This window comes from Pristiophorus japonicus, chromosome 16, assembly GCF_044704955.1.
Source record: "Pristiophorus japonicus isolate sPriJap1 chromosome 16, sPriJap1.hap1, whole genome shotgun sequence".
NCBI lineage: Eukaryota > Metazoa > Chordata > Chondrichthyes > Pristiophoridae > Pristiophorus > Pristiophorus japonicus.
This window is the reverse complement of record NC_091992.1, coordinates 50,680,323-50,708,150: the sequence shown is the minus strand read 5'-3', so window position 1 is coordinate 50,708,150 and position 27,828 is coordinate 50,680,323. Positions and strand designations below refer to the sequence as shown.

The 27,828-nt window shown below is 44.2% G+C and overlaps 1 protein-coding gene across 1 annotated transcript in view; it reads left to right on the top strand.

The window, feature by feature from the left end:
- hip1 (huntingtin interacting protein 1) overlaps window positions 1-27,828 on the top strand; it is a 308,542-nt gene that overhangs the window by 158,407 nt on the left and 122,307 nt on the right. Inside the window, exons 5-6 of the mRNA XM_070857288.1 lie at window positions 11,739-11,819; window positions 22,120-22,196. Of these exons, the coding sequence (XP_070713389.1) occupies window positions 11,739-11,819; window positions 22,120-22,196 (158 nt within the window). The remainder of the gene's footprint in view (window positions 1-11,738; window positions 11,820-22,119; window positions 22,197-27,828) is intronic.

Genomic DNA, 27,828 nt, shown 5'->3' with positions numbered 1-27,828 from the left:
GAGATGGGCACGATGGTGAGTGAGATTTAGTACAGGGTAGGATGTGGCTGTTAGAATTCTGGATCAATGGAATTTGTGTGGCATGGAGCTCACAAAGTCTGCGAGGAGAGCATTTGGAGAAGTTGAGTCTGAAGGGACAAAGGGTTAATGAGGGTGCGGTAAAGAGTGGATGTAGACCATGTTACGCGAGTGGAAATCGGCAGTCTGAGGGACTGGGTGTGTGTTTTTAAACTGGTCTCCAGGCTGAGCAGGACACCAAGGTTGCAGATGGTTGGGTTCAGCCTGAGCTGGGAGCTATGAAGACGACTAGAATCGAGCTTAGGTGCCAAGATTCTGTGGGTACTGAACAGCGGCTTTGATCTTGAGCAGACCTATTAATTAAATCATCATCATAACTATTGTGTGCTTAACCTTTCATATTTTGCAGCACCACGTTTTGTCAGACAAGTTAAAGTAAGCGTCGTTAAGACAGCTTCATAACTGCTTCAATGGTAAATGGCTCTCCGGCACTCCAGGTCCACCCACACATGTCCACAGGCCTTTCACAGGAGCATTATCAGACAAAATTTGACACCAAACCACATCATGAGATATTATGACAGGTGACCAAAAGCTTGGTCAAAGCGGTCGGAATCAAGGAACGACTTGAGAGGTAGAAAGTCAGAGAGGTTTAAGGAGGGAATTCCAGAGCTTGGGGCCTAAGCTGAAGTTGAAGTGCAACCTCCTGAAATCTTGATTCCCACTCTCCTAGTCTTGTATGAAATTAGATTGAGAAGCAGCACTTCCTGAGTGACTCTGCCACCACCAGGAGCTGCCTGCGCCCTACAATCCACTGTGCTACTAAATACAAATCTTTGAAATACACACTCTAAACCTGGAACTTTATTTCAAAATAACTGGCTCGGTGGGTAAATGCACTGTACAATTGTGGTGCTAACTGAGACTGGAAACGTTCTAGGTCTGTGCTGTCTTCAGCTGATATCCAGGCTACCAGTGGGAACACTGGTTGGCCCTGAGCATTGCTGGATAGGGCAGGAAAGAAAAAATTGGACTAGGAATGTGCGCATGTCTGAATGTTGGGTTAGGACAGGCAGAGTCAACTGCAGCGCCCCTTTAATGATTAAATAGCCTGTTGACATGAATTGATCAAAGCAACAAATGTTGAGAATGGCTAGCTACTGGACAGCAGCCAGTGTCCATGGAACTTAAGACACACAAAAAAAGTCAATTCATTGATGAAGCTTCCTAATACGGCTTTGTTTTGATATGATTAAAAATCAAGATTAAAAAATTGACATGTCATGGTTGAAGCTACAGCTGCGGTGAGATCGTTGTTGGACCGCTCATTGCAGATCTTCGAAGTCTTTGTTCTACCGATTGCAGTACTGGCTCCAGAAGGGTTGAAGTCGCACCTGCTGCTGTCGTACCATTTCTGTTTGTAGCCCTGGCATTCGATGTGTTCGCACCACCGTGGGTTTTTAATTGCTAGTTAATCGGTGATTCATGCCGGATAGAGCTTTTATTTGGATGCGATTTGATGATAAATTGCATATCCGTTTTTTTTCCAAAAATATACTTTTATTCATATAAAATTTTCACAATACATTGGAAAATAGTTCAGTACCTTGCGGTCAGCAATTCCATACAATTCGTTTGGATGCTGACAGCAGTTCCATACAATGCACTAGCGTGCATTTCATTTCAAGGTACAATTTAGTACAATCCGTAAATCACGTTACATGTAGTACTGTGCAAATGAAGGTATTACATGGAGCAGATGAGAACAGGTTTACATTACATTCCAGGATACATTTCAATACCGATCCCGAATCATGTTACATGTAGCACTGTGCAGAATATCCGTTTTGTATAGATTTGAAATCTATGTCACAAACGCTAACTTCACCATCCTGTCTAGTGCCTTTAAAGCCAAGATGTCAGCCTGGAGTCAGATCATTGTTCCGAAATACAAATTGGTGTATCCCGATAGCACTTTTGTTTATTTTGATTATTCAGACCTGAAAGAATTGTGTGCTGTTTATCCTGGGTTCAGTGTATCCCAGACCAGAATGCATCTAAATGTTTGAAAGAGATAATGTTTAAATGGTTGTCAATGAGAGGCTGTTTGAAGTACAATGCCAAGCCTTGTTAAAGATTGCCCGCTTGCACCCTTGTCACTTTCGGCTGATCACCTGACCTCATTATCTTGATATTGTCAAAAGTTGCAAGAATCCTTTAAAATCCAAGGAAATGTCAATAACAAATTGGGTCTTGGCTACTGAGAGGAATTTATCTCTGAATCCTGACCAGAAAGAGTTGGCCATCAACAGAGAGGAAATGGGAGGCTTTGTCTGCAGCAGTTGTCCTGGCCCTTTGTGTATTGAATTGTTAATGTTCTTCACAAGATTTCAAAGGGATATTTCTGAACGACTATGACTGATTATTGCATTGTTCTATGATTAGCTAATCATAATCCTTGTTCCTGTGCATTTCATAATGTAAATACTGAAGCTATTTTAGCTGATTGAAGATCTGATCTATGAGGTGATCTTTTTACCTGAAAATGTAGGATGAATCTGCACAATTTTCAGTATGTGATTCACTGTAGTTCTTAGTTCCGGATCCCAGAACCTGTGGCAAGACGGATCACATGGAAAGCACCATTTTCAGATCATAAATGATCAGTCTGCTTACAGGAATTGCTGTGAAAATGTTGAAAAGGAAAAAGGCATTATAAAATCCTGAATCATAACAAATAAGGGATGGGTCAGTCTTGGCTGGAATGCCTGCCCCAGCCAATAACACGATAACGCCCACTGTCTGGCTGCTGGCACTCGTGGAACCATTTCGCAGCTTACGTCATATTTGAGGAGATAAGGGGAATGGAAGACAACCTACAATTCATTATTTAGTGTGCTCGTGGGACATGTTATTCTGGGAGCATAGATGAGCTCTTGTTAGAAACAATTTTGATTATTTCCTTTTTTAAAACATAAGAGTCCATCTCAGACTCTGCTCAGACTGCTGTTTTTAATCTAAGGGAGGTGCAGCAACGCAACTTTTATCTGTAGTTTGATGAAGTTCACCACACTGGGATGACAGTTTTGTAGTTGTCTGTAACTGTGAAAGAACGTGGAAACCATCTAGATTCAGGCAGTGTTGCCCTAACCATGGTTCAACTATACTAAATATTTTCTGAACTAATAGGGTTAGCACTGAGTAAATGAGTCGTGTAGAACAGGAAGGTCCTGGGTTTGATCCTCAGTCTGCGCTGAGCTAGCTGGCCTCAACAGTGTCCCCAGTTAGAGAATTTTTTTTTTTACAAGTAGCTTGAGTTATATCAAAAATAATATTCTCCTGAATGTAAAATGTGCCTCCCTTAAGCATTTCTGTGAAGATTTGCAGCCTCAAGTCTTGAATTTTTTTGTAGGATTTTTTAATTAAGCTATTAAAGTATTAAATCCTTAATTGTTTAGTCATTCTACCGTGCAAGTAGAAAAACAAGCCTGTGTCTGTCTGGGGTCAGATGTGACTTGTTTCGGGTTTATCGAATGTTTACAGCACAGAGGGAGACTATTCAGTCCATTGAGCCCATGCCAGCTTTCTGCGTGCACTTCAGCTAGTCCCACTCCCCTGCATATTTTTCCTTCAGGTACTTAAGCAACTCCTTTTTGAAAGCCACAGTTCTGCCTCCACCACCCTTTCAGGCAGTGCATTCCCGATCCTAACCACTCACTGTGTAAAAAAGTTCTTCCTCCTGTCGCTTTTGGTTCTTCCAGCCAATCACCTTAAATCTGTGTGCACCGGTTCTCGACCCTTCTGCCAATGGGAACAGTTTCTCTCTCTCTCTCTCTACTTTGCCTGGGATCCCTCATGAACTTGAGCACCTCTATCAAATCTCCTCTCAACCTTCTCTGCTCCAAGGAGAACAACCCCAGCTTCTGCAGTCTAACCACTGAAGTCCCTCGTCCCTGGAAGCATTCTTGTAAATCTTTTCTGCACCCTCTTTAAGGCCTTCACATCTTAAAGGGTTAAATATTTAATACTTGAATAGTAAAGCTCAAACACTCACATAATCACAAGGTACCTACAGATAAGGAAGGACCATTTTAGTTCCTTTGTCCAAAAACCCTACAGTCCCTCCATCATGGCATTCAACTGTCTTTTTTTTCTTGAAATGACCCAGATGTTTTCCCTCCGATTACCCAAAAGTCCATTCTGAAGAAGTTCACTGTGTGAAAGACTTCCTGACTTCAGCCCTGAACTTGCCTTTGACTTGTTTCAAACTCTGTACCCTGAGTTTGAAGTAGTGTTCTGGATTTGGCTTTTCAATGCTGTTTAAAAGGTCACATCTTGGTCACCTCCTTTCTGGCCCAAGATTCTCTGAATAGCTCAGTCCTCAGATGGCTGGGATCAGTCCTGTGGTCATGGTAGATACTGCCGCCTTCTCCACAGGGGGAAGATTAAAGTATCCCCATCATGCAACTGTGGAGCTACTAAACAGACCCTGGAGCACATCATTGAGCACTGCCCTCAGGAAAATTGCAGGCAGTCTACAAGATATCCACGCTGTTACACCGGAGGCTTTGGCCTGGATATCCAACTTGGATATTGATGCTTAATTTGCTTTGCTACTACCATACTAAAGAGGAAGTCGTACCGTGGCTCTTCTCTAAGCCAACTCCTGGAGTTCTCATGTATCTCTTGTGTCCTAAGAAGCGTAAATGTCTTCTTGGGTACCACACATTAGAAAGGATACCAAGGGCTTGGAGAAGGTTCAGCCGAGATTTACCAGAATGTACCAGGGATGGGGAGAATTCAGTTATGTGGAGAGACTAGCAAAGCTGGGATTGTTCTCCTTAGAGCGAAGAGGGTTAAGGGGAGATGTAATAGAGGTGGTCAAAATTGAGAGCGGTTTTGATCGACTAAATGGAACAAAACTATCCACTGGCCGGAGAGCTGCTAACCAGGGGACAAAGATGTAAGATATTTGGCAAAAATATCCAGGGGGGTGATGAGAATTTCTTTTTAACTCACCAGCTGTTGTGATCTGGAATACTGTCTGAAAGTGCAGTGGAAGCAGATTCAGTAATTGGATAAATATTTGAAAAGGAAATCTTTGCTGAGCTATCGAGAAAGAGGAGAGGAAGTGGAACTAATTGAATAGTTTGTTCAGAGAGCCGATGCTGGCATGATGGGCCGAATGGCCACCTCCTGTGCTGCATGATTCTATGCCCCTCTGATGACTTGGGCACAGCCTGTCTGGTATGGTGCTACACAGACCACAAGGTTCCAGTTTCAGTTATATTTAATGTTAGCTGGGGCAACAGTAAGAATGTGACAATTGGACTTGGTGTTCTGGACGATTCAGTCAGGGTTCCTACTCCTGATCACTGCCCAGTGACTCCTGCTGGAAAGTACATTTGTGTGGACTGAATTGAATCCAGGTTTGGGTTTGACTGTCATGTACTCCACAGTTGAAAACCTGCTGATGCTCGCTGTCTAGCTTCATACATGAAGAATAGCTACCTGGATGATGTGCGAGAAAGCTGCCAAAGCCCATAGAACTAAACAACAGCAATATTCAATGCCTTCAGAACAGAAGGGTGCAAACATTTGGATAAATATCTGCAGCAGAGACGATCTATCCAGTAAATCTTGTGTTGCTCACGGGCAGTCTGGAGTGTGCTGTATGATTGCTGCTGTTCTTCCGCCTAAACGTGGCATGGTTCACTTGTTGCTTTAATGCAGCAAATTTATTGAAGCAATATATCACCTGACCAATCTAAGGTGAAAGTACAGGCAACTCTCGATTATCCGGGTCCCTCGGGGATTGGGCTATGCCGGGTAAACGATTTCTCCGTTACAGTGAGTTGACATTGCAGTTAATGCTTACAGTACTGCAGGTGTGCTCTAACCAATAGCTGTAGCGTATCTTCTAATCTAGTCCTCTAGAACTAAAGACCATTAGGCTTGCTGATTACTTCCTGTAACTGTTCGTGGCATTTTAATGAATTATGAGAGGCAGTGGACCTGTATGCGAACAGCAGCGGGAGCTGAGGCAAGGCAGAGTGCTTAAAAGCAAGGCTCAACAGGCAACATTCGAAAGGAACATCAGAGTTTCAAAGTGACGTCACACACACACACTTTTAAATGCCGTTACAAGAGTTTCCCATTGCATCCTTGTGCGGATAATCGAGAATTGCCTGTATTACACACCTTAATACTATTTAGTGACCACTTTTTTTTTAAAGGCAACTTTCTGAAGCTGCAAGTAATTTTGTCTTTTCCCCCCCCCTAAACCTTGTGTTGGGGTAAAAAGGAGGCTTCTCTCCCTCAAGGTGGACTAACTGATATAGTTAATCGACACCTCGCCCAGCTTCCCACTATATAACGACCACGGAAGTAAACAAACAAAACCTCAGGTTTACCGGTTTTATTACGAGCAATGCACGGGAAGGTTCAGTCGTGGAACCTCCGAAATACAAGAGGTTTCAAGTACAATTTATACAGGTTTTGGAGAGGAGCACCCTCCTACAAAATCCTCGATAGAATTAGACCCATCAGCGAAGTTACATTGATTTGTCGACTCCTATCAAACTGTCTGAGTGGTGTGTGCAATTGCCCATCTTCTATGATGTTGTCCCATGACTTGCACTTTGCCACAGTATAATAGATGCCTATACTGGCTTCCTCAGAGACTTCTGATCAACAACTGCTGATTTTGCTGTTGTAAGTATTAGGTTACGGATTCAGTTTAATGCATTATACATTTGTGCTATACCTACATAAACAAGTGTTACATACATTGGCAATTATACAGACCCTCCTAATACTGATAAGTTCACTACCGTCAGCATAATTCTGACCACCTATTTGCAACTCTTACAATTTATCCCTGACACTTGTATTCACAATTAATTACAGCACATGTATACTTTATTTTGCTCTAAAATTCATGGTGGATTTGCAATATTTGCTTAAGATGCAAGGATTTTATTTTCTTCCTCCTTCCCTTTCAGTTATTTTCATTATAAAAGAAGCTCCCCTCCTCCTCACTTCTCACTGTTGATGTGTGGTACTTACTGAAGCTTTTGGTGTAGCACTGCCTAAGGAGGTTATTTCCACTGTTGAGACTCCCAAGTGACCAGCACTTGAACATAGTCTGGGTCTGGCTGCCTCAGGCTGCAGTGACTGAAGTCAGCATCCAAGTGCCTTATAAACATTCCTTCTGGAACTTAGGAACAGGAGTCGGCCATTCAGCTCCCCCCCCCCCCGCCCCGCCCAGAGTCTGTTCTTCCAATCAGTTAAATCATGGCGCATCTGCATCTTGACTCCATTTAGCTCCATTCTATAACTTACATAAATCTATTAATCTGAATTTTGAAATTTGCAATCAATGGGGGGGGCGGGGGGAGGAAGGAGAAAAAAAAGAGTTCCAGATTTTCACGACTCTTTGTGTGAAGACGTGCTTCTGACATCACACCTGAACGGTGCGCTTTAATTTTAGGGTTATGCCCCCATGTTCTGGACTCCTAGTCCTCTGGCCCTGGTACAAACATCAGTCCCCTCTCAACAACCCAAACTGTTTAAAACGCTGAAAAAATGATTACACTTCCACATTATGACAACTCCCATTATTTGTAAATATTCTGCCTGGTTGCCCCCGTATATTCTGGGTATTGTCGGCCTCTCAGGAGCAGGCTGAAATCTACAACTCCCGTGATGTCTGTTGGTCTGTCTTTTCTTTTCTTTTTCTTCCTTCCTCCTACTCCCTCACTTGCAACTTGTCCACAGGAGCTAGAATTTCCTGCTTCTTTTTGTTAGGTTACCATGTAATTTGAGTGGTCACGGTGTACTCTGGATAATGTAGTTCCACAGGTACAGCATGAAAACTATTGCTCACTCTCGCACACAGCAATTTCAAGTTCCTACCACATAGGCCCAGGTGCTAGAAACATAGAAACATAGAAAATAGGTGCAGGAGTAGGCCATTCGGCCCTTCTAGCCTGCACCGCCATTCAATGAGTTCATGGCTGAACATGCAACTTCAGTACCCCATTCCTGCTTTCTCGCCATACCCCTTGATCCCCCTAGTAGTAAGGACTTCATCTAACTCCTTTTTGAATATATTTCGATCAAAGATGTGGTTTTTGAGGAGGGTGTTAAAGGAGGAGAAAAAGCCAGGGAGGTAGAAAAGTTTAGGGAGGGAACATTGGAATGTGAAGCCTAGACAGCTGAAAGCACAACCACCAATGGTGGGGTGGTAGATTTGAGGGCCTGGTCTTCGAACATTCTTTTCCTCAGTCAGCCGAAGACTGCACTGGCGCACTGGAGGTGGTGTTGAATCTCCTCATCAGTGTCTGATTTTGTTGATGAGAGGCTCCCGAGGTATGGGAAATGGTCCACATTGTCCAGGGCCGCGCCGTGAATCTTGATGACTGGGGGGCCATGCTGTGCGGTGAGGACAGGCTGGTGGAGGACCTTTGTCTTACAGATGTTTAGCGTAAGACCCATGCTTTCGTTCACCTCAGTAAATACATCAACTATGTCCTAGAGTTCTGCTTCTGAATGTGTACATGGTCCATGTCTCTGAGCCATACAGGAGGACTGTCGTAATACCTGCCCTCCTGTATGGCTCAGAGACATGGACCATGTACAGTAGACACCTCAAGTCGCTGGAGAAATACCACCAACGATGCCTCCGCAAGATCCTACAAATCTCCCGGGAGGATAGACGCACAAACATTAGTGTCCTCGACCAGGCCAACATCCCCAGCACTGACCACACTTGATTAGCTCCGCTAGGCAGGCCACATTGTCCGCATGAGACTCCCAAAGCAAGTGCCCTACTCTGAACTCCTTCATGGCAAACGAGCCAAAGGTGGGCAGAGGAAATGTTACAAGGACACCCTCAAAGCCTCCCTGATAAAGTGCAGCATCCCCACTGACACCTGGGAGTCCCTGGCCAAAGACCGCCCTAAGTGGAGGAAGTGCATCCGGAGGGCGCTGAGCGCCTCGAGCCCCATTGCCGAGAGCATGCAGAAACCAAGCGCAGGCAGCGGAAAGAACCTGTAGCAAACCTGTCCCACCCACCCTTTCCCTCATCGACTATCTGTCCCACCTGTGACGGAGACTGTGGCTCTCGTATTGGACTGTTCAGCCACCTAAGGACTCATTCTAAGAGTGGAAGCAAGTCTTCCTCGATTCCAAGGGACTGCCTATGATGATGGTGGGGTGAAGGGTGGGGCTGTAGATATTATGGACTGGATTTTCGGCTTTGCTGTTTTCGGGGGAAAATTTACCGCCCGATTAACGTTTGCGTTTTGTGGAGCAACGTTTGTCATTTGGGCCCTGTGCCAGGAGCGCAGCACAAAGAGAGGCATAAAACGCGGCGCAAAAACCGGAACCTCGCCAACTAAAGCATGGGGCCGGGAGCGCTCAGAGAGAGGCCTTGGGAGGGAACCCCCCCCCCCCCACAAAATTCAAAAAACATTCAACATTGGCAACACCCTTACAACATAAATCGCTGCAAAAACATTAAAAAATAAAAACTGGAACTTGCCTTTTTTGCAGTTTATCCAACTCACTGCTGCCGCAGGGCTGCACCGCTACGTTTTCCCTGGCCGTCAACCCCGGGGCGTGTTTCGGGGCGTACGGGTCGGGTGATTGCTGAAACTTCTGCCAGTGTCGCAGTACGAGCCGTCGCGCACCCGGCGCAGCTCCTCCAGGCGGTGCTTCTAAACACTGCCGCAAAACCGACCCGGGGATCGTGCCTGGGCGCAAAACAGCTCACCGCCCCATTTTTCGCCGTGGAGGGTCAAAACCCAGCGCAAACCGGGTCGCAAACAACCCGAAAATCCAGCCCTATGGCTCTGATACTAAGTGTGAGGCAGGAATTTGCATTAGACAACTTGAGACATCTGAATTGCGAAGTCTGAATGTTGACATAACATTTTCAATAAGTTAATACAGTTGGATATATGGATTAAGATTCAAAAATGTTTTTCCAGGATTTGAAGCCTGATGTGTGCTCGTAGATTTGACATAACTGTGCACAGGTCCGGAGTTTAACTTCTTATTTACTTTAGGTGCGCCAATGATGTAAATGAAATAATGTTATTAGGTTTGAACTGTTTATCTGGTCAGAAATAATACTAGGTTAGAAACTGTAGATCTAAATAATCTTAATGGCTTCTGTAATGTATTTGCTTTATGGGTTCTTTTCTTAAGAATTCATAGCAATATATTGCTATGAAGAACTAGTTGTTTTATTAACAATCACACTACACATTGCCAGTTCATCCACTAGGCTCACAACTGCATACCTCACCTGGGATTTTATTGAGTCTTGTGAATATCACATGACTAGCTAAGCCACTCATAATGCAACAGCTCTGCAAACCTGTGAGCATACTCACAGCTTACATTACAGCTTCTTTTGCTGTTTGTTCTTTTCACTGAAAGCTTCTGCATCTTTCTCTGTGACAGCATAGTACTGCTGTCTGCTAATAACACAGCCTTGAAATAAAAAGGAATATTGCAGATTCTGAAAATCTGAACTAAAAATAAAAAATGCAGGAAATACAAAGCAGTCCATCGTTTAAAAAAAGTGATGTTTTTCAACAACTTACATTTATACAACATCTTTAACATAGTAAAATATCCCAAGGACGAGCATTATCCAACAAAGTTTTGCACTGAGTCTCACAAGGAGATATTGGGACAGGTGACCACAAGCTTGGTCAAAGAGAGAGGCTTTAAGGAGGATAGAGAAGTTTCAGGAGGGAATTCCAGGGCTTGGGGCCTCGGCAGCTGAAAACACGGCCGCCAATGGTGGGGCAATGGAAATTGGGAATACGCACGAGGCCAGAATTGGAGGAGTGTAGACTGTTCATTGCAACCGCTTATCTAGCCTTTTCACCATATTGAGCTGCTGGTGTTGTCTTCAGCTGAAGGCAATAACATCATTGTCCTTCTGAATAGGAGCCTGATAGGATTACCTTGTCTGGAATTTCTGCAGGGCTAATGTTCCATTAGCAGCTCGTGCAAACTAATTGTGCCCTTCATTCTAATTCTCTGTTGCATTATTTGTTAATAGAGCAGCTGCCAGCGTATGGGCTGCCCTTCCAGTATTGTCTAAATTTTCACATCTTTCTCTCCTTGTTGACTTGCTGGAGTTTGCTTTTGGGAGTGCCAGCACCCATCCAGGACCTTGCCTGAGTGGTCATAATGTGTGAACTGAAATACAAAAGCCTAGGTTTCTGATTGTAATGCCAATAGTAACCCATTACAATGAGTGGGCTGCCGTTGGTGTTACAGTTTGAAAAAAAAAACCTAGGCCACAGTGTGATCAGGCGATTTACCCATCGCAGCATTATGGCCAAGACTGATCCTGCCCTCACCTGATGTTTACACACATCCATCTTCTTGCAGACGTTACTGTATTGCAATAAGGAACAAGAAAAGCTTGCTGATTTTCCCCCTGCCCATCCCTTCCAGTGGAGGTGTACTGAGGTCAATTGTAGCACCTCAACTAGCCTGCATGTGATCAGCTAATCCAGCACAGCCTAAGATGAATCCTGGGATCTTCTACTGAACCAAATAAAGTACTAATAATCTTTTGAGATGTAGCTTCTACGTTATACCAGCATTCAGATTGTAACAGCATTTATTTGTTCGTTTTGAAACATTTGCTTAAGATTGTAATATGTGTTTTTATTCTCCTTCCCCCAAAGGGTCACTTAAGTGAAGGTTATGGGAAACTGAGCTGCATCTACCTCAAGCTATTAATAACAAAGATGGAATTCCACAGTAAAGTAAGTAACCTCTCTGGCTTTATTTCTTTACTTTCGATGGGGTTCTTTCCATTCATTGTCCGAGGCAGAGATAAAATGATCTTAAAAATGTAATTTCCTGAAGTAGTAATCGCAAAGAGGACCTTGGTCCCCAGAGCTGGTTGAGCATAACCTGCATCTCCTCGGGCATCATGTTGTGTTAACTTTTGCCCTCCACCATGATAAAGGGCTTTAGGAGAACACATTCTACATATAGGAAAGAAATAAAAAACTTGCACTCAAAAGCACTTTTCACCCAAAGGACTTTTACAGCCGATTAATTATTTATGAAGCAAAGTTACTGTTGTTATTTGGCCAGATACGGTAACCAACTTGAACATAGCCATTCCCCACAAACCCTTCATCTCATAGGCGATCCCTCGTATTGAGGATGACTTGCTTCCACGCCAAAAATGGATGAGGTCACAGGTGTTTCAATGAAGGACCTAATATTTCAGGTCCCGAACGACATATTGAAGGGTAGAAGATGCCTGTGCATGGATTTTTTTTAACGTGGTGGACATTGCACACCAGCCACCACATGGGCTTGACAGAGCTTGGTCTTGGTCCAGTGGAAGGGTTAACCAAGACGACTGGCGACCAGCTCTGCTGCATGGACCCAGTGCGTGCACACATTGCAGTGTGGGCTGGCCCGTGCTGCCCCTGGGCCCACGCCTCTTCTGGGCCCCGTAAACAGCAGTGACATAAATGCCTATTTAATCTGTTTTGGTGGTGCTTGAGGGAGGAATGTTAACCCGGACACTAGTAGAAATAGTAGGAAAGGGAATACACATTACATGGTAGGACATTGAGACGTGTAGAGGAACAAAGGGACCTGGGAGTGCATGTCCACAGATCCATGAAGGTAGCAGGCCAGGTGGATAAGCTGGTTAAGAAGGCATACAGAATGCTTGCCTTTATTATAAGAGCAGGTGGGTTATGCTTGAACTGTATAAAACACTGGTTAGGCCACAGCTGGAGTATGCGTGCAATTCTGGTCACCGCATTACAGGAAGAACTTGATTGCACTGGAGAGGGTACAGAGGAGATTTCCAGTCAGTGATGAGCAGTGCAACTCGCATCTGATGACCAGAGGCTGGGAGCAATTAATGAGAGCTTCTGGAGAGCAAACCTCTCTTTCTGAAACAGCTGTTCCTATATACATGAAAACATGCAAATTAATTATTACCAGGAACTTGATACTTAAGCAACATCCTGTGTGTTAAATATAAGATAATTTGTTGCTGTAACATTTTCCTTTCCTCCTTCCATTTCTCCTTGAAGTGGTCACACACACACACCACTAGTTACAGATTGCCAACCTGAAAATGACCCATTTATCCTGACTCTCTGCTTTCTGTTTGTTAGCCAATTCTCTCTCCATGCTAATATATTACCCCCAACCCCATGAGCTCTTATCTTGTGCAGTAACTTTTTAATGTGGTACCTTATCGAATGCCTTCTGGAAATCCAAATACACGACATCTACTGGTTCCCCTTTATCCACCCTGCTTGTTGCATCATTTCCCTTTCATAAAACCATGCTGACTCTGCTTGATTGTATTATGATTTTCTAAATGTCCTGCTACTACTTCCTTAAAAATGGACTCCAGCATTTTCCCACTGACAGATGTTAGGCTAACTGGTCTATAGTTTCCTGCTTTCTGTCTCCCTCCTTTCTTAAAAAGGGACATTGGCCAGCCCACACTGCAATATGTGTGCGCACTAGGCCTGTGCAGCAGAGCAGGTCTCCAGTTGTCTTGGGTAATCCTTGCCACTGGACCAAGACTTAGCTCTGTCAAGCCTGTGTGGTGGCTGGTGTGCAACGGCCACCACACATTTAAAGAATCCACGCACAGGCATCTTCCACCCTTGAGGATGTAGTTCGGTTCTCCATTTGAAACACCTGTGAACTCATCCTTTTTTTTTGGCGTGGAAGCAAGTCATCCTCATTTCGAGGGACTGCCCATGATGATCATTACATTTGCGGTTTTCCAATCCGCTGGGATCTCTCCAGAATCCATGGAATTTTAGTAGATTACAACCAATGCATCCACTATCTCTGCAGCGGCTTCTTTTAAGACCCTAGGATGTAGACCATCAACTTCAGGGGACTTGTAACATGCAGGATTAAGTCTGCAACATCATGGTCTACTTGACTTAGCATCACGAGTTCATTTATCCACTTGCTCATCGGGGCAGCAAAGTACAAGTTGTTTCGAGGTCACAACTGATTCAACGTGCCCAATCGAAATCATCAATGAAAGTGTCCAGGGTTAATGACTATTTCTGGTGCTATTCTCACCATTTAACGTGTGGAGAACAGTTCAGCTAAACGTGATGTTAGGACGGACACATTTAAACAAAGATTTATAGATAGAGAAAAAGGATATAATTTCTGTTCAACGGTTTGTGGAGATCAGAGTTCCACATTCGTCGAGGCATCATTGCTGGGAGCTAAACATTTTTACACCTGTCATCCATAGAAGTATTAATGTGTCTTTGACCCGAACCCACATTGAAATTGGAAATTTAAATTACAGGCCCAAGTACGTGTTAAGGTAGAAATGCTTAGCTGAAAACTTCTATGTTCCAATACCCACAATTTTAATGTAGGAAATATCTCAGAATTTACCGTTCAGGATGTCTGGGGATTAATATATGTGGGAAGATTTCTCAGTGCTTTACACCAGCAGTGATGGAGTAAAGTAAGTGTTGAGTGAGGGACCTCGGGGTGTGAATTGGTAACACCGATTTGTTGCCATTTGTGCTGCCCAAACACTTTTGGTCTTGTATTAAAACAAAATGCAGTTTTCAAAAATTCAGGACTGGATTCCATTTCAAAATAAGGGGCTGGATTTTCAGCTAATTTGCGCCCCATTTAACGCTTGGGTGGGGCGCGAAAACCTTTTTTGGCGTGAAACGAGACGCACAAGATTTTGCGCCCATGTGGAACTCTCGGCAATGGTTTTGCGGCGATGCTGAAACTTACCGCCCGCCTGCTGTTTTCACCGCCTGGATGACGTAAATTGTTGTGCATCGCTGCAGATCGCCCGATTTAGCGTCCGCCCGGGAACTCGCCCAGAAAAACCAGACAGACGCAGGGCGCACCAGGCACTAATGGCGCCATCTTGGAAACGGAGGAGAAAGTCAGTGTTCTGAGTGATTAAAAGCATTGGGAGAAGAATGTTGTGTTATTGCATACTTTTCATTGTGACATTTAAGAGTTTATAGTTTGTTTTAAAGGACATTTAAGAACATTTTAAAAGATGGGGGCCATACTATGTCAGCCATTATTCCTGGCTGCTATATTTATATGGTGTCGAGCTGCAAGAAGGCTTATTGATCATTTTCAACGTAATCGAAGAGGTCGCAGACATATGGGGAGGAGGCCTTACACCCAACAACTTCAGGGAACATCGCTCATACCTCCAGCTCTCTGAGGCACAGTGCCTTAGAAAGCTGCGCATCCGAAAAGAGATGGTCACAGAGATATGCCAGCTCATACAGGCAGACCTACAGCCTATCAGCGGCAACAGGACTGCACTGTCCGTCGAGGTGAAGGTGACTGTGGCACTTGGCTTCTATGCCTCCGGCTCCTTTCAGCATCAGTGGGGCACATATGCTCCATCTCACAGCAAGCTACACATAGCTGCATTTGCCAGGTGACTACTGTACAGTACGCACGCAGGATGGACTTCATAAACTTTCCAATGACCAAAGAGATTAAAAATGAGAGGGCTGTAGGTTTTGAATGATTTTCTGGCTTCCCCAAGGTTCAGTGTGCCCTTGACTTGCACGCACATCGCCCTGCAAGCACCTTTACAAAATCCAGAGGTTTACCGAAACTGAAAGGGATTCCACTCGATGAACGTACAGATCGTCTGTGACGATACTCAGCGCATCATGGCAGTCAATGCCCAAAAGCCAGGGAGCATCCATGATGCTTTCAGCTTGCATGAGAGCACTGTCTCAGCCTCAACCCCAAGGCCAGAGCTGGATGCTCGGGGACAAAGGTTACTGGCTCATGACCCCCCTCCGGAACCCTCAGACAGAAGCCGAGCATCGCTATAATGCGAGCCATGCAGCCACACGCAACATCGTCAAACAGACAATTGGAGAGCTCAAGCAGCGCTTCCAATGCCTGGATCACTCTGGAGGCTGTCTGCAATACTCAGCTCAGCAGATCTCTGTTCGTTGTGGTGTGCTGCATGCCTCACAACTTAGCCATCATGAGGGGACAGGAATTGCCAATGGGGATTGCAGGACCACCTCGAGAGAGGAGGAGGAGGAGCCTGGCAAGGAATCCTTGCCACCCCCACCACTACCACAGGGGAGGCATTGTGGAAATGTTGCCACTGCAAAAGCCTTACGTCAGCGGCTCATAATTGAACACGATTCTTGGAAGAGTGACCGTTGCTTGGCCACTCTATCCCACCATGTTGACTCTTATTCTGCAAATGAGACACTACACAGAATGGTTAAGGTGAACAAAATAATTTATGAAACATTGTAAGCTTTTAGAACTGTGAACATAATTTGCAAATGTTGAAACTTTTAATAAAATAACAAATTATCTGCATCCAGCAGTGTGATTAAACAAGATCGAAGTGCGGAAACATCTTATAAGATCTCAGAAAGCAATCTTAATATGTAAAGATCATTCATGGCAAATAGGATGCCACACGAAGCCTACCTATGTGTCATACATTTTAGGAGGCAATCTACAGAGTGCTGAGAGACAGCAACAGCATGAGAACAAATAGTGTCAGATTTATAATGAAAGTAATAAAGGAGTGTATCAATAAAAATTGTACTCCAACGACCCTGGAAAGATCATTAAACTTTTTCCGGCATTGCTTCCCACTCATGGCCATTGTGTCTGAGGCAGACACCTCCTCAGCATTCTCCCTCTATTTTCTGTTAAAAATCGATGGCAGGGGTCTAGATCCACCCCTCCGGTGTAATTCCTGCCATCTCCACGCCACAGCCCCCTCAAGAGCTCCGTTAGCCTCTTGTGAAAAACACCTGGCATGCTGTCTGCTGTCGTCCTCCTCTATGATCAAAATCGAATAATAAAATGGCTGATTCAGCCCCGGGTGTATTGCGCATGCGCGCGGCTGCACCTTGCATTAGCATTTGCGATCGGACAGCAGACCAGAAACGTGGGAAGAAAAAAAAAATTTGCACATGTGCGGAACAACCGATTGTTTTCGGGCTGGAACTTTCGGCCCCGGCGCACATATTCTGTGGTACAACGCTGGAGTTAGCGCTACCGCTCGTCGTGAACTTTCATTTGGCGAAAGTTGCATGCTCTAACGCTAATGTTAACCAGGCGCTAAAATTGTAATTTCGCCGCGATTTGCGCCCGGAAACGGGCGAAATTGCAAAAAGCCGAAGATCCAGCCCTCGAGTGATGTGTGAAGAGAAGTCTACACTCCTTTACGTTCTTGGACACACACACTCAACGGGTATTCTGGACACTCAGTACATTTCCAGCATAAAAATACAAGTGTGTGTGCTGCCCTGAGCAGTACTTGCACTGCTTGTTCTTGTGTTAAAATTAGCCTTCCTATTGGTTTTGCGTGAGACTATACTTAACTTATCACGTTTAAGACAATGTAGTAGTTCTTGGACCTACCACAGATTTGGCATGTATTGCACCTCCTGCTCGACAATTCTATGAGGCCCAAAGCCTAGTTCTAAATATTTCAGTCCGACCGGGTTAGCATCCAAAAATATTTGGCCTCTTCATGTTGCTCCCTCTGCGACTAAACATTTTGAGGCAAAATTAAACAAAAGCCATCCCTACAAACACCACCGCTTTTAAGAGGAAGCTGCAAGTTGTGCCAGGAGTGCTGATTCGTACGATCTATCCCAGTGTTTCTCATACTTTAGCAACTTATGTTATTGAATTAACTGATGGCAATATTGCCAGATGTCTAATTGGAGTTCTTTGAACTGTGCTTGCTTCTTCTCTTGCACAAATGTCTTTGTTTCTGAAATAGTCTGTTTCTCTTCCTGGGTATTTTCCCAGTATTTCTTAGTCTCTTTCTTAGTCTGCCAAACTGTGATTACAAATCTTCTTGCACCTGAACATTACAGCTGGTTAAAGGATGTGGCTCATCAAATGGTTGTTTCACCAGGATTAGAATGCTTTCTTTTCAATCCCGCTTATTAAATCTTCCAGCCTTTGATGATCAAAGAATTTTGTGCCAATACTCTACCTCAAGCAGCACACTGCATTGTCAACTAATACTTCAGAAGTTTATCTTGCAAACAAGGCTTCATTGGCCATTTATTTATTTTTTTGGCTGTCAGTGTTTCAAACCACAGAAAACTGTCTTTCCAAGAATTACAAAATCTTAAAGAAAATTGAGTTCTCAATCCCATCCTATCTTGTTGCATTTGCTCCTACTTTTCCAACACATCGTTGAGGTCTCTGGGTGCTGGAGATTGCCCATAATTCAGCTCTTAATTCGCAGTTGATGTTGTTGCCTTGAGTCTATCAGGATATAGGTTCTGGCTCTCAAAAATGATTTCACTTCTCCTTCCAATAGTCAGAGAGAAGACATGTTTATCCTATATGATCAAATATGGATTCGAACCCTGGTCCCAGATGTGAAAGTACACGGTTCAAACTGAGTGCGCACCACTTTAGGGTGAAGTGTTTAATTTTTTTTTAATGGTTATTGGCTGTCTAACAGTGAGCCGGATACACTTGAGGTGTGCTTACTCTCGCACATCTGGGGTGTTATGGAACTGATTATGGGAAGGATCACAAAGTACTGATTGATTTCTTCTGACTGAATTCGGAGTTGTATTTTTTCCATAATGTGACTTTTCAGTTGACATAGTTCCAATCAGAATGCAACATTTCTACCACAGCTTTGTATTGATCTGCTTAAAACACACTTTTAATACTTGTTAATACAAAAATACTACTTGTATTCTAAGGCATAGATTGTTTGACCCCGGAAACTGGCTGTTCGGGTCTGTCGCGTTTTTCTCCGTGAGCCACCTAGTCTAATTGCACTCTTCTGCTCAGTCCCATACAATTTATTATTCCTTTTTTTCAAGCAACTATTTAATTCCCTTTTTAAAATAATTTATGGAGTCGTGCTTCAACCATGATTTGTGGCCGAGAATTTCACTTTCTGATTGCCTTTTGTCTAGAATATTTTCTTTAGTTGGTAAAATAACTGCACTGTTGTGCTTCTTATCAGGGGAAGAATATTATTTCCCGTGAGAGGGTACAGTGGCGATTAATCCAGTTTGTGTCAGGAATTTAAGCTATAAGGAATAATTAAAGAAGTTGGGCTAGTTCTCTTTGGAAATGAGGAGTATTTGAGGATCTCTGAAGTTTTCATGATGAAGAAGGGAATTGACAAAATGGATCCAGGCAAATTGTTCGAAGGGTGAAGGGTTCAAATATCAGGTAACATGTTAAATTGACGAGGATGGTTGTAAGGGTGCTACTATTGTCTAGAAGAGGGAAAAATTGGCAATAGTTTGTGTTCCTGATCATCGTCTGGCGATCCCTGCTGGAAGTGTGTGTCTTTAAGACAACATTTACTGTCACCATTTTCAAATGGAGAATATCTACTTGGCTGAGGTATTGAAAGGTAACTGGCACTCATGTAACTGTATCCCAGGAAGGTAGACAATGAATCATCGAAAACAACAGCAAGATTAAGAAATTGGAAGAAAAGATATTCGGCTGGAATTTTTTCACTCCAAGGATAATATAATAATAATCATCATCATCATAGGCAGTCCTTCAAAGTTGAGGAAGACTTCTTCCAGTCTTAACATGAGTTCTTAGGTGGCTGTACAGTCCAATACGAGAGCCACAGACTGTGTCACAGGTGGGGCAGATAGTCGTTGAGGGAATGGGTGGGTGGGACTGGTTTGCCGCACGCTCTTTCCGCTACCTGCGCATGATTTCTACATGCTCCCGGCGACAAGACTCTAGGTGCTCAGTGCCCTCCCGGATGCACTTCCTCCACTTAGGGTGGTCTTTGGCTCCCAGGTGTCAGTGGGGATGTTGCACTTTATCAGGGAGGCTTTGAGGGTGTCCATGTATCGTTTCCGCTGCCCACCTTTTGGCTCTTTTGCCGTGAAGAAGTTCCGAGTAGAGCGCTTGCTTTGGGAGTCTCGTGTCTGGCATGCGAACTATGTGGCCTGCCCAGCGGAGCTGATCAAATGTGGTCAGTGCTTCAATGCTGGGGATGTTGGCCTGGGCGAAGACGCTAACGTTGGTGCGTCTGTCCTCCCAGGGAATTTGTAGGATCTTGCGGCGACATCGTTGATGGTATTTCTCCAGCCTGGTCTTCAAACACTCTTCCTCAGGCGGCTAAAGGCTGCACTGGTGCACTGGAGGCGGTGTTGGATCTCGTCGTCAATGCCTACTCTTGTTGATAGGAGGCCCCCGAGATATGGGAAGTGGTCCACGTTGCCCAGGGCCGCGCCATGGATCTTGATGACTGGGGTACAGTGCTGTGCTGTAAGGACAGGCTGCTGGAGGACCTTTGTCTTGCTGATGTTTAGTGTGAGGCCCATGCTTTCGTACGCCTCAGTAAATACGTCAACCACGTCCTGGAGTTCAGCCTCTGTATGTGCGCAGACGCAGGCGTACTGTTGGACCTGGCCTGGAGACGGCGGAGGTTGAACAGGTTCCCACTGATTCTGTAGTTTAGTTCCAGTCCAGCGGGGAGTTTGTCAACTGTGAGGTGGAGCATGGCAGCAAGGAAGATTGAGAAGAGGGTTGGGGCAATGACGCAGCCCTGTTTGACCCCAGTACGGATGTGGATTGGGTCTGTGATTGATCCGTTGGTAAGGATCACGGCCTGCATGTCTACGTGGAGCAGGCGGAGGATAGTGACGAACTTTTGGGGGTATCCGAAACTGAGGAGGACACTCCATAGACCCTCGCGGTTGACAGTGTCAAAAGCCTTTGTAATGTCGAAAAAAGCCATGTATAAGGGCTGGTGCTGTTCCCTGCATTTTTCCTGCAGCTGTCGCGCTGCAAAAATCATGTCCGTTGTGCCCCGAAGGAGATGGAATCCGCATTGTGACTCCAGGAGGAGCTCCTCAGCCACAGGGTGAACACGGTTGAGGAGGACTCCAGTGACGACTTTCCCAGTGGCTGATAACAGGGAGATTCCTCTGTAATTGCCGCAGTCGGACTTGTCCCCATTTTTAAAGATGGTCACGATCACTGCATCCCTGAGATCTCCCGGCATGCTCTCCTCCCTCCAGATGAGAGAGATGAGGTTGTGTATCGCGCCAATAGTGCCTCTCCGCCATACTTCAGTGCCTCAGCAGGGATTCCATTCTCTCCCAAAGCCTTGTTGTTCTTAAACTGTCGTATGGCTTTTTCTACCTCGTGCAGTGTTAGGGTTTTACTGAGGTGGTGGCGGGTAGCATGCTGCGGAATGGAGTCGAGAACACTTGAGTCAAAAGCAGAGTCTCGATTGAGGAGATCCTCGAAGTGCTCCTTCCAGTGGGCCCTGACTGCCTCGGAGTCATTGATGAGTGTTTCCCTGTTCTTGGTCAGCAGTGAGGTGGGGATAATAGAATATATCAGCAGGGCATGTCATTGAAGGTAATGCAATAAATGGGTTCACCAGAAGGGATTGTAGTTGTGCTGAGAAGGTGGGTTGGTGGTGTTGGTATATTAAAAGGGGATAGGCTTGCTGGGCTGAAAGGCTTTGGTTTGTTATAAACACTCCATTTTTCTATAACTTTCCACTGCTGACTACTTAAAAATCTGATTGAATGTTGACCAGAAGACTGTTTCAAATTCTAATTTTAAAAAAAACTGTTCTACGCAGTGATTTGATTTAGATAGTGATATCCTCCAGAGCTCCCAATGATTAAAGGAAATGTTGCTGTCCTGTCCTTTCGGAAAAATGTGTGGTGAAGCATCAGGGTAACTACCAAGTCTGGTCCCTGCTGTTACTATTAGCAGCAAGCAGCAGGTACCAGATCCACTACACCCGTTTCAACTCCAATGTCTTTGATTAACGCAAGTTACATAAGCTTATTCTAAAAATGCGTTATAGTGGACCATTTGTCTACAGCTTTTAGATAGTGTGGATTGAGCAAGTTTTTGCAGTCAGAACTTCCTGGCTTGCAGGCAGAAAGTGCTGCATTGCAAATAAACCACCTAGCCAGCAATTCTCATTTAAGAATGTTTTATTTTCCTATGCCATTTCTGAATCATGAATTTTTTTTTGGTGGTTTCTTAATGTGATTTTCCTCTCTTTTCCCCATGTAGAATCCCAGATTCCCAGGAAATCTCCAGATGACAGACAGACAACTAGAGGAGACGGGAGAAAATGATGTAAATAATTTGTAAGTAGTACAATTAAATTTAATTAAAAAAAAAGGGCTGATGAAACAGGCAGACACAGTTTATTGTATGTCTCCTTTGTTCTTTGAGAGATTTGCTGTGAAATAAGTTCAAAATCTAGTGCTACCTCAGTCACTTCCACTGATCCCTTCTATGAGGTGTTTTCCCTCATTGTGAAGTCCTGAAGGTTTTATCATGATGTGTACTTGATGTTCTGGGGCTCACATTCCAGGATTTCATCTATTTTTCAGTGAAAACAGAAAAGCTTGAAGATATTTACGTGCCTATGATTTCCTATAATCAGAGCTGCTGATCTATGGTGACTAAATCAAATTCCATTTAAATTATACAGAATTTCGAGATGCATTCAATATTTTGGGGATTGCGTTCCGTTGATCTTATTTTCCATCTAAATGAAAACCAGTGACTATCTGATAAGTGAATAATCTGCTAAAGTGAATGAAATCTCAGGGCACAGATTTTTTTCTCATGACTCCTTATGAAGTTTTAAAAATTCTTTTAAGTGAATTGGCTGACCAACTTAAACTAACACATTTTTTTGACCAGCTGAATGTTGCCACGCTTAAGGGTCTCTAAATCAATCTGATGAGAAATCCACATTGGTTGAGATTATGTATAACCAATATGGAGTACACAGTTTCTCCATGTAGGGACACTTAACATTTTGGGACTTTAACCTACATGGTCGGGCAGGGATTAAAATTTATTTCATGTTATATTGATCTAAGGCTAGATCAGCTTACAAATTGTTAACTCTCAGAGATATGCCAGCCATGTTGATGATCATAGGACAGTTCCTGGGTGGATTGCCAGCCATTTGGCATATATTAGCTTTGACACAGAGTAGTTTGCTAACTCTTGGTCCTAGGTATTAGCTGCCATCCTGATAGAAGTCAATACATCTGGTAGGCCGGCTTAGCTGGATATTCATACAGGTGCCACAAGCTTTCACACCAAGGGAGCAGCTTTTCATTCAAGTCGGTAACTGTGGCTCTTCAAAGACCAAACCTGGATACCCAGGAGTGATGGAGGACAGTCTTTGTTTTCTTTCTTTCTCTCTGGAGGGCCCTGGAAAGCACAGATATTTTAATCAGAGAGATTGAGAAACTCCAAGCTGAGGACTGAACGTGCCCAGCCTGTAACAGAGGAAGTTAACTCAAGGACAGCTAACTTGCGAGTGAGTTTATTTTATAGTGGCAAGTTTGTGTTAATTTATGGTGAGAGGAGGAGCACAAAATTAATTGAATCTCACCATGAAAACAGCATTCTGTGCATTCATATATTTCATGTAAAATAAACTGGTGTGTTTGATCATCAGTTTCAAAAAATGATTGTCCTCCTCTACAATCCCTCCATAACCTCGGCCCTCCCTGCCTCGGCCCTCCCTGCCTCGGCCCTCCCTGCCTCGGCCCTCCCATTCAGCCCTATGTTCCGGCTGTATGTTTCGACTCTGGTTTCATTTCCATTCCTCCCTCTCTGGGCTGCACTTTCAGCTGCAGAGCTTTCACTGTCTTCTGCCTCGCACTCTGGAATGCTCTCTGACTTGCTAACACTCCTAAAAAGCCTCCTAAAAACCTATCTTTTTTTTTGTCTTGCGTTCAATTACCATCCCTAACCCTTCTCTCTCACTCTCCTAGGTGTGCAATTATTTTTGAGTTGGCATGTTTTATTAAATGAAAAATGCTGCAAAAGTGCAAATTGGTGGTGGTGTTGTCTGCACCCCAAGTTTCACAGCCAAGGGAGAGTTTTTTTTTCACAATTAAACTTGTGCCTTGACACAATTGTATGTTTGCTCCGACAGCTGGTTTTAAGGCAGAGAGTAAAGGAAAGCAGCTTAGGCTCCAGTTTTACATTCGCAGTGCCTTGGTCTAGCTACAGTTGAAGTGAAAAGACTTATTTATTAATGGTGCAAGATGCAGCCCATGCCTGTCACATCCACCACCCTCTGTAGCACAGCATGGACAAACACCATTCCTCGTTAGATGGGGATTAATTAGACATATGGAGCTTCACTGGCAGCTGCGTGCCTCTCTGCAACCCATTCAAGGAACTGAACCCTCGGTGTGAGTGCATATTCTCACGCCTTCCCTCCAGTTAACACCTTGCAGCAGCTGTCGTGCCAAACCTTCGTTTTCTCATCACCTATTCATAAAACACTTGCCTTCAACATGGTACATGGACCTATTCAGGGCAACTTTTGCTGTGACAGCCACCTTGATGTTTTGGATGGCCAAGTTCAGTGTTGTATTGCAGATCTGTCGGCATCCATTTAATGCAGGCTCTCGTGAGGGATTTGGCAAAGAAACAGAGCTTCCAAGATGTTGAGTGGTACTTCAGTGTCTACTGGAGCCCCTTTTTCAATTACAAATCCGCATCACGGCTTGGTACTGGACATGGGTTGAAGGAAGCCTTTCTACTACTTGCCAGGAAGTTTGGAACTATAAAGAGGAACTTTTTAACGCACACTTTATTTGCCCCAAGGTTAACCTGCACTGTGACTCTTTTTTTGTCTTTGGAAGATGAGAAAAACCACAGCATCTTTCAACCCTCAGAAAGGAGTGTTTGCTCTGGTTGGTGTCCTCTGGAACCCATGAGAATTGATATAAATCAACAACTTGGATAGACACCCTTGTGTCTTCCAATTAACACTGATCTATGGCTGCTCTGAAATGATGTGATTCAGTGGCTACAGCAATTCATAATCTGCAATTTATGTAAATAAAGCTTGTTGAATACTAAGGCATGGTTGTGAAACATTTTTGGCTGAGAAAGTAAATGAGTTATATTGCTTCAGTATAAAATGAAAAGAGAAAAGAAACATTTGTAGAAGAAGCCGGCATGGATTTCGAAAGGCTTGACCATGCTTGACTAACCTCATGGAATTCTTTGAGAAGGTAACAGACATGGTAGATGAGGGGAATGGAATGGACGTAGTGTATATGGCCATAAAAGGAGCGGAGGTGCGGCGGCCAGGCCCACAGCATGCCACTGCAAGGTACAGCGCGAGCCGGTCTGGGGGGGGCGACGGCTACTAACAGGGCAACTGGATTGGATGTCGCCATAATCCAGGTCGCTGATTGGAGTGTGGGCAGGTACAGCAGGAGCTGCGAGGTCGGGGCGAAGGAGCGACGAGATCGTAGAGCGACATGATTGGGGCCCAGGAGAAGGCGTGTGTTCGGGGCCCAGAAGAGGCGAGGGACAAGGGGCAGCACGGGCCAGCCCACACTGATATGTGCGCGCACTTGGTCCATACAGCAGATCTGGTCTCCAGTTGTCTTGGTTAATCCTTGCCACTGGACCAAGACCTAGCTCTGTCCTGCTCGTGTGGTGGCTGGTGTACAACGGCCACCACACGTTTAAAAAAAATCCACACCTTCCACCCATCAACATCTAGTTTGGGACCTGGAAAATTAAATCCTTCATTGAAACATCTGTGAACTCATCTCTTTGGTGGAAGCAAGTCATCCTCGAAACGAGGGACTGTAAGAAGCAGCAGAAAAGTATATGGACTTCAGGAATGCCTTTGACAAGTAACCACATGGAAAATTATTGGAGAAGAATAAGGGGTTTGGAATTAGAGGGAGGATAGCAAATTGGATTTAAATTGTTGGAAGGGAGAAAACCGAGAATAGGAGTTGAGGGCAGTGTTCACTGCAGATCAGTGATTTGGATATAGGCCTAGAGGTTGTGGTGTCGGAATTGATGAATGTTACCAAAAATAGGAGGTATAGTTAATTCTTTACAAGACCAAAGAAAGCTACAAAGTGATATTGATGAGATGGAAGAATGGGCTAAAAAGTGGCAGAAGGAAATCAGTGTCACTAAATGTGAGGTGATGCATTCTGGTAAAAAGAAATAGCAGCAGTAATAATACTCTGATTGGAAGTTGGCTCAGTGCTGTGGAAGACCAGAGAGAATTTGGGGTGGGAGGATGTGGTACTAGTTCACAGAACATTAAAGGCAGAAATTCCTGTTGAGGCTGTGGAAAAAAAGATAATAGAAGTCTAGATTTTATCTCGAGGTATGGAATATAAAAACCAAGTGATAAACATGTTGGAGTGCGCAGTATTGAGCTCCACACCACGGGAAGGTTATTGAGGCTTTAGAGAGGGTACAATACAATTCACTAGGATGCTGCCTGGTGTGAGGAAATACAAACACGAAAAAAGACTGAACAAATTGGGTCTTTTTTCGTTCGAATAACAGAGAGTTGTGAGGCAGTGTAATTCAGTTTCAGGGTTTGTCGTTGAGGCAGAAACGGTCAGCCTTCAAGATTAGATTGGATAGTTGATGATGAAAGAAAAGGAGTTGAGGGATATGAGCACAGGGTGGGTAATTATGCTTCGAACTGTTTGGTCGGGTGAAGGTTAAATGGCAACACAGACTAGTTGGGCCGAATGGCCTGTTTCTATGTTGTAACTTCTGTGTATTTCTGTGGTTGAGTTCCAGCTTTATGTTTTACTCTAACTGGTTTATTGACCTGCACTAGGCATTAAATTATGACAGTTGTATCAGTGTCGTTCGATCAGCTATGAAACAGAGGGACTCCCGTCTAAATTTTGCTAGTGAATGAACTATTCACTTAAATAGACTATGCTCTCATGGAATTCCTACTACTAAGTTGTGAGTTTCAATTCCATTCTGCTTGTCCTCTTTGGCTGAGTTTTGTCAGTTCTTGGGTAGGCTGTTACATGGAATACTGTTTATCAGCAGAGTGCTCCGTCCAGACAAAGAGAGGGAATGAACCTGGAATGGCTCCCCAATGACTTTGTTGGCAATTACCCTGCTAATGTAACTGAGCCGTTTATCCAGTGTTCAATCCCTGGTCTGTGTTAACTTAGCTCATGTTGGCCAGGGGTGGCAGTGAGGGAGCTACAATTGATACCGTCCTTGCACTAGGGAGGGGGGATATGTCAGCTCCTGATCCAGTGTCATTTGCAGGAAATGCACATTGGTGAATGTCAGGCAAGGACATGCTCAGGCTCAGCTGTTTTGTCCCAACAGGCTGCTAACACCCTCTGTCCAGGATGGCCTCTTAGGCAATGCACAGGAAGGCCTGTAACTGTGAATCCATAACATAACACAGCACCTTCAGGAGAGGAGGAACAAAAATTGGGATTGAAGCTGCCCCTTGTATCAGCCAATCCAAGAACAGAATTGAAGGGAGCCACGGCCACTCCATGACTCATTCTCTGCCCTGAAGAACTGATGATGAGTGTTCTGTGGACTCGATAAATTCTTGTGCAGTGACACTGCGGTGGTCTGTGTGGTTACCACACTGCAAGGGACTGAGCAACTCACTGTATCCATGGAGTGAGCCACTCACGTACAAATCGGCTTCTTTCTTGGCTTTCTCACAGGACTGGTGCGAAAATAATGATGCCTCCAAAGTATGTATTAATGGAATTTAGTTGGCTTCTGGTTATAAAAGAGCCAACACCTGTTTAAATAAAATGACAGTCAGTGTATTGTACAGTATCTGGTAAAGGGCTCAGAGATGTAATTCTGGCCAAAGTTGTCTTGAAAGATCCTTGAGTCGGTATGAAGTCACAAGAATGACAGTGTGATAAATTATCATTTATAAAATTCTTGACATAATGCTAGCATAATAAG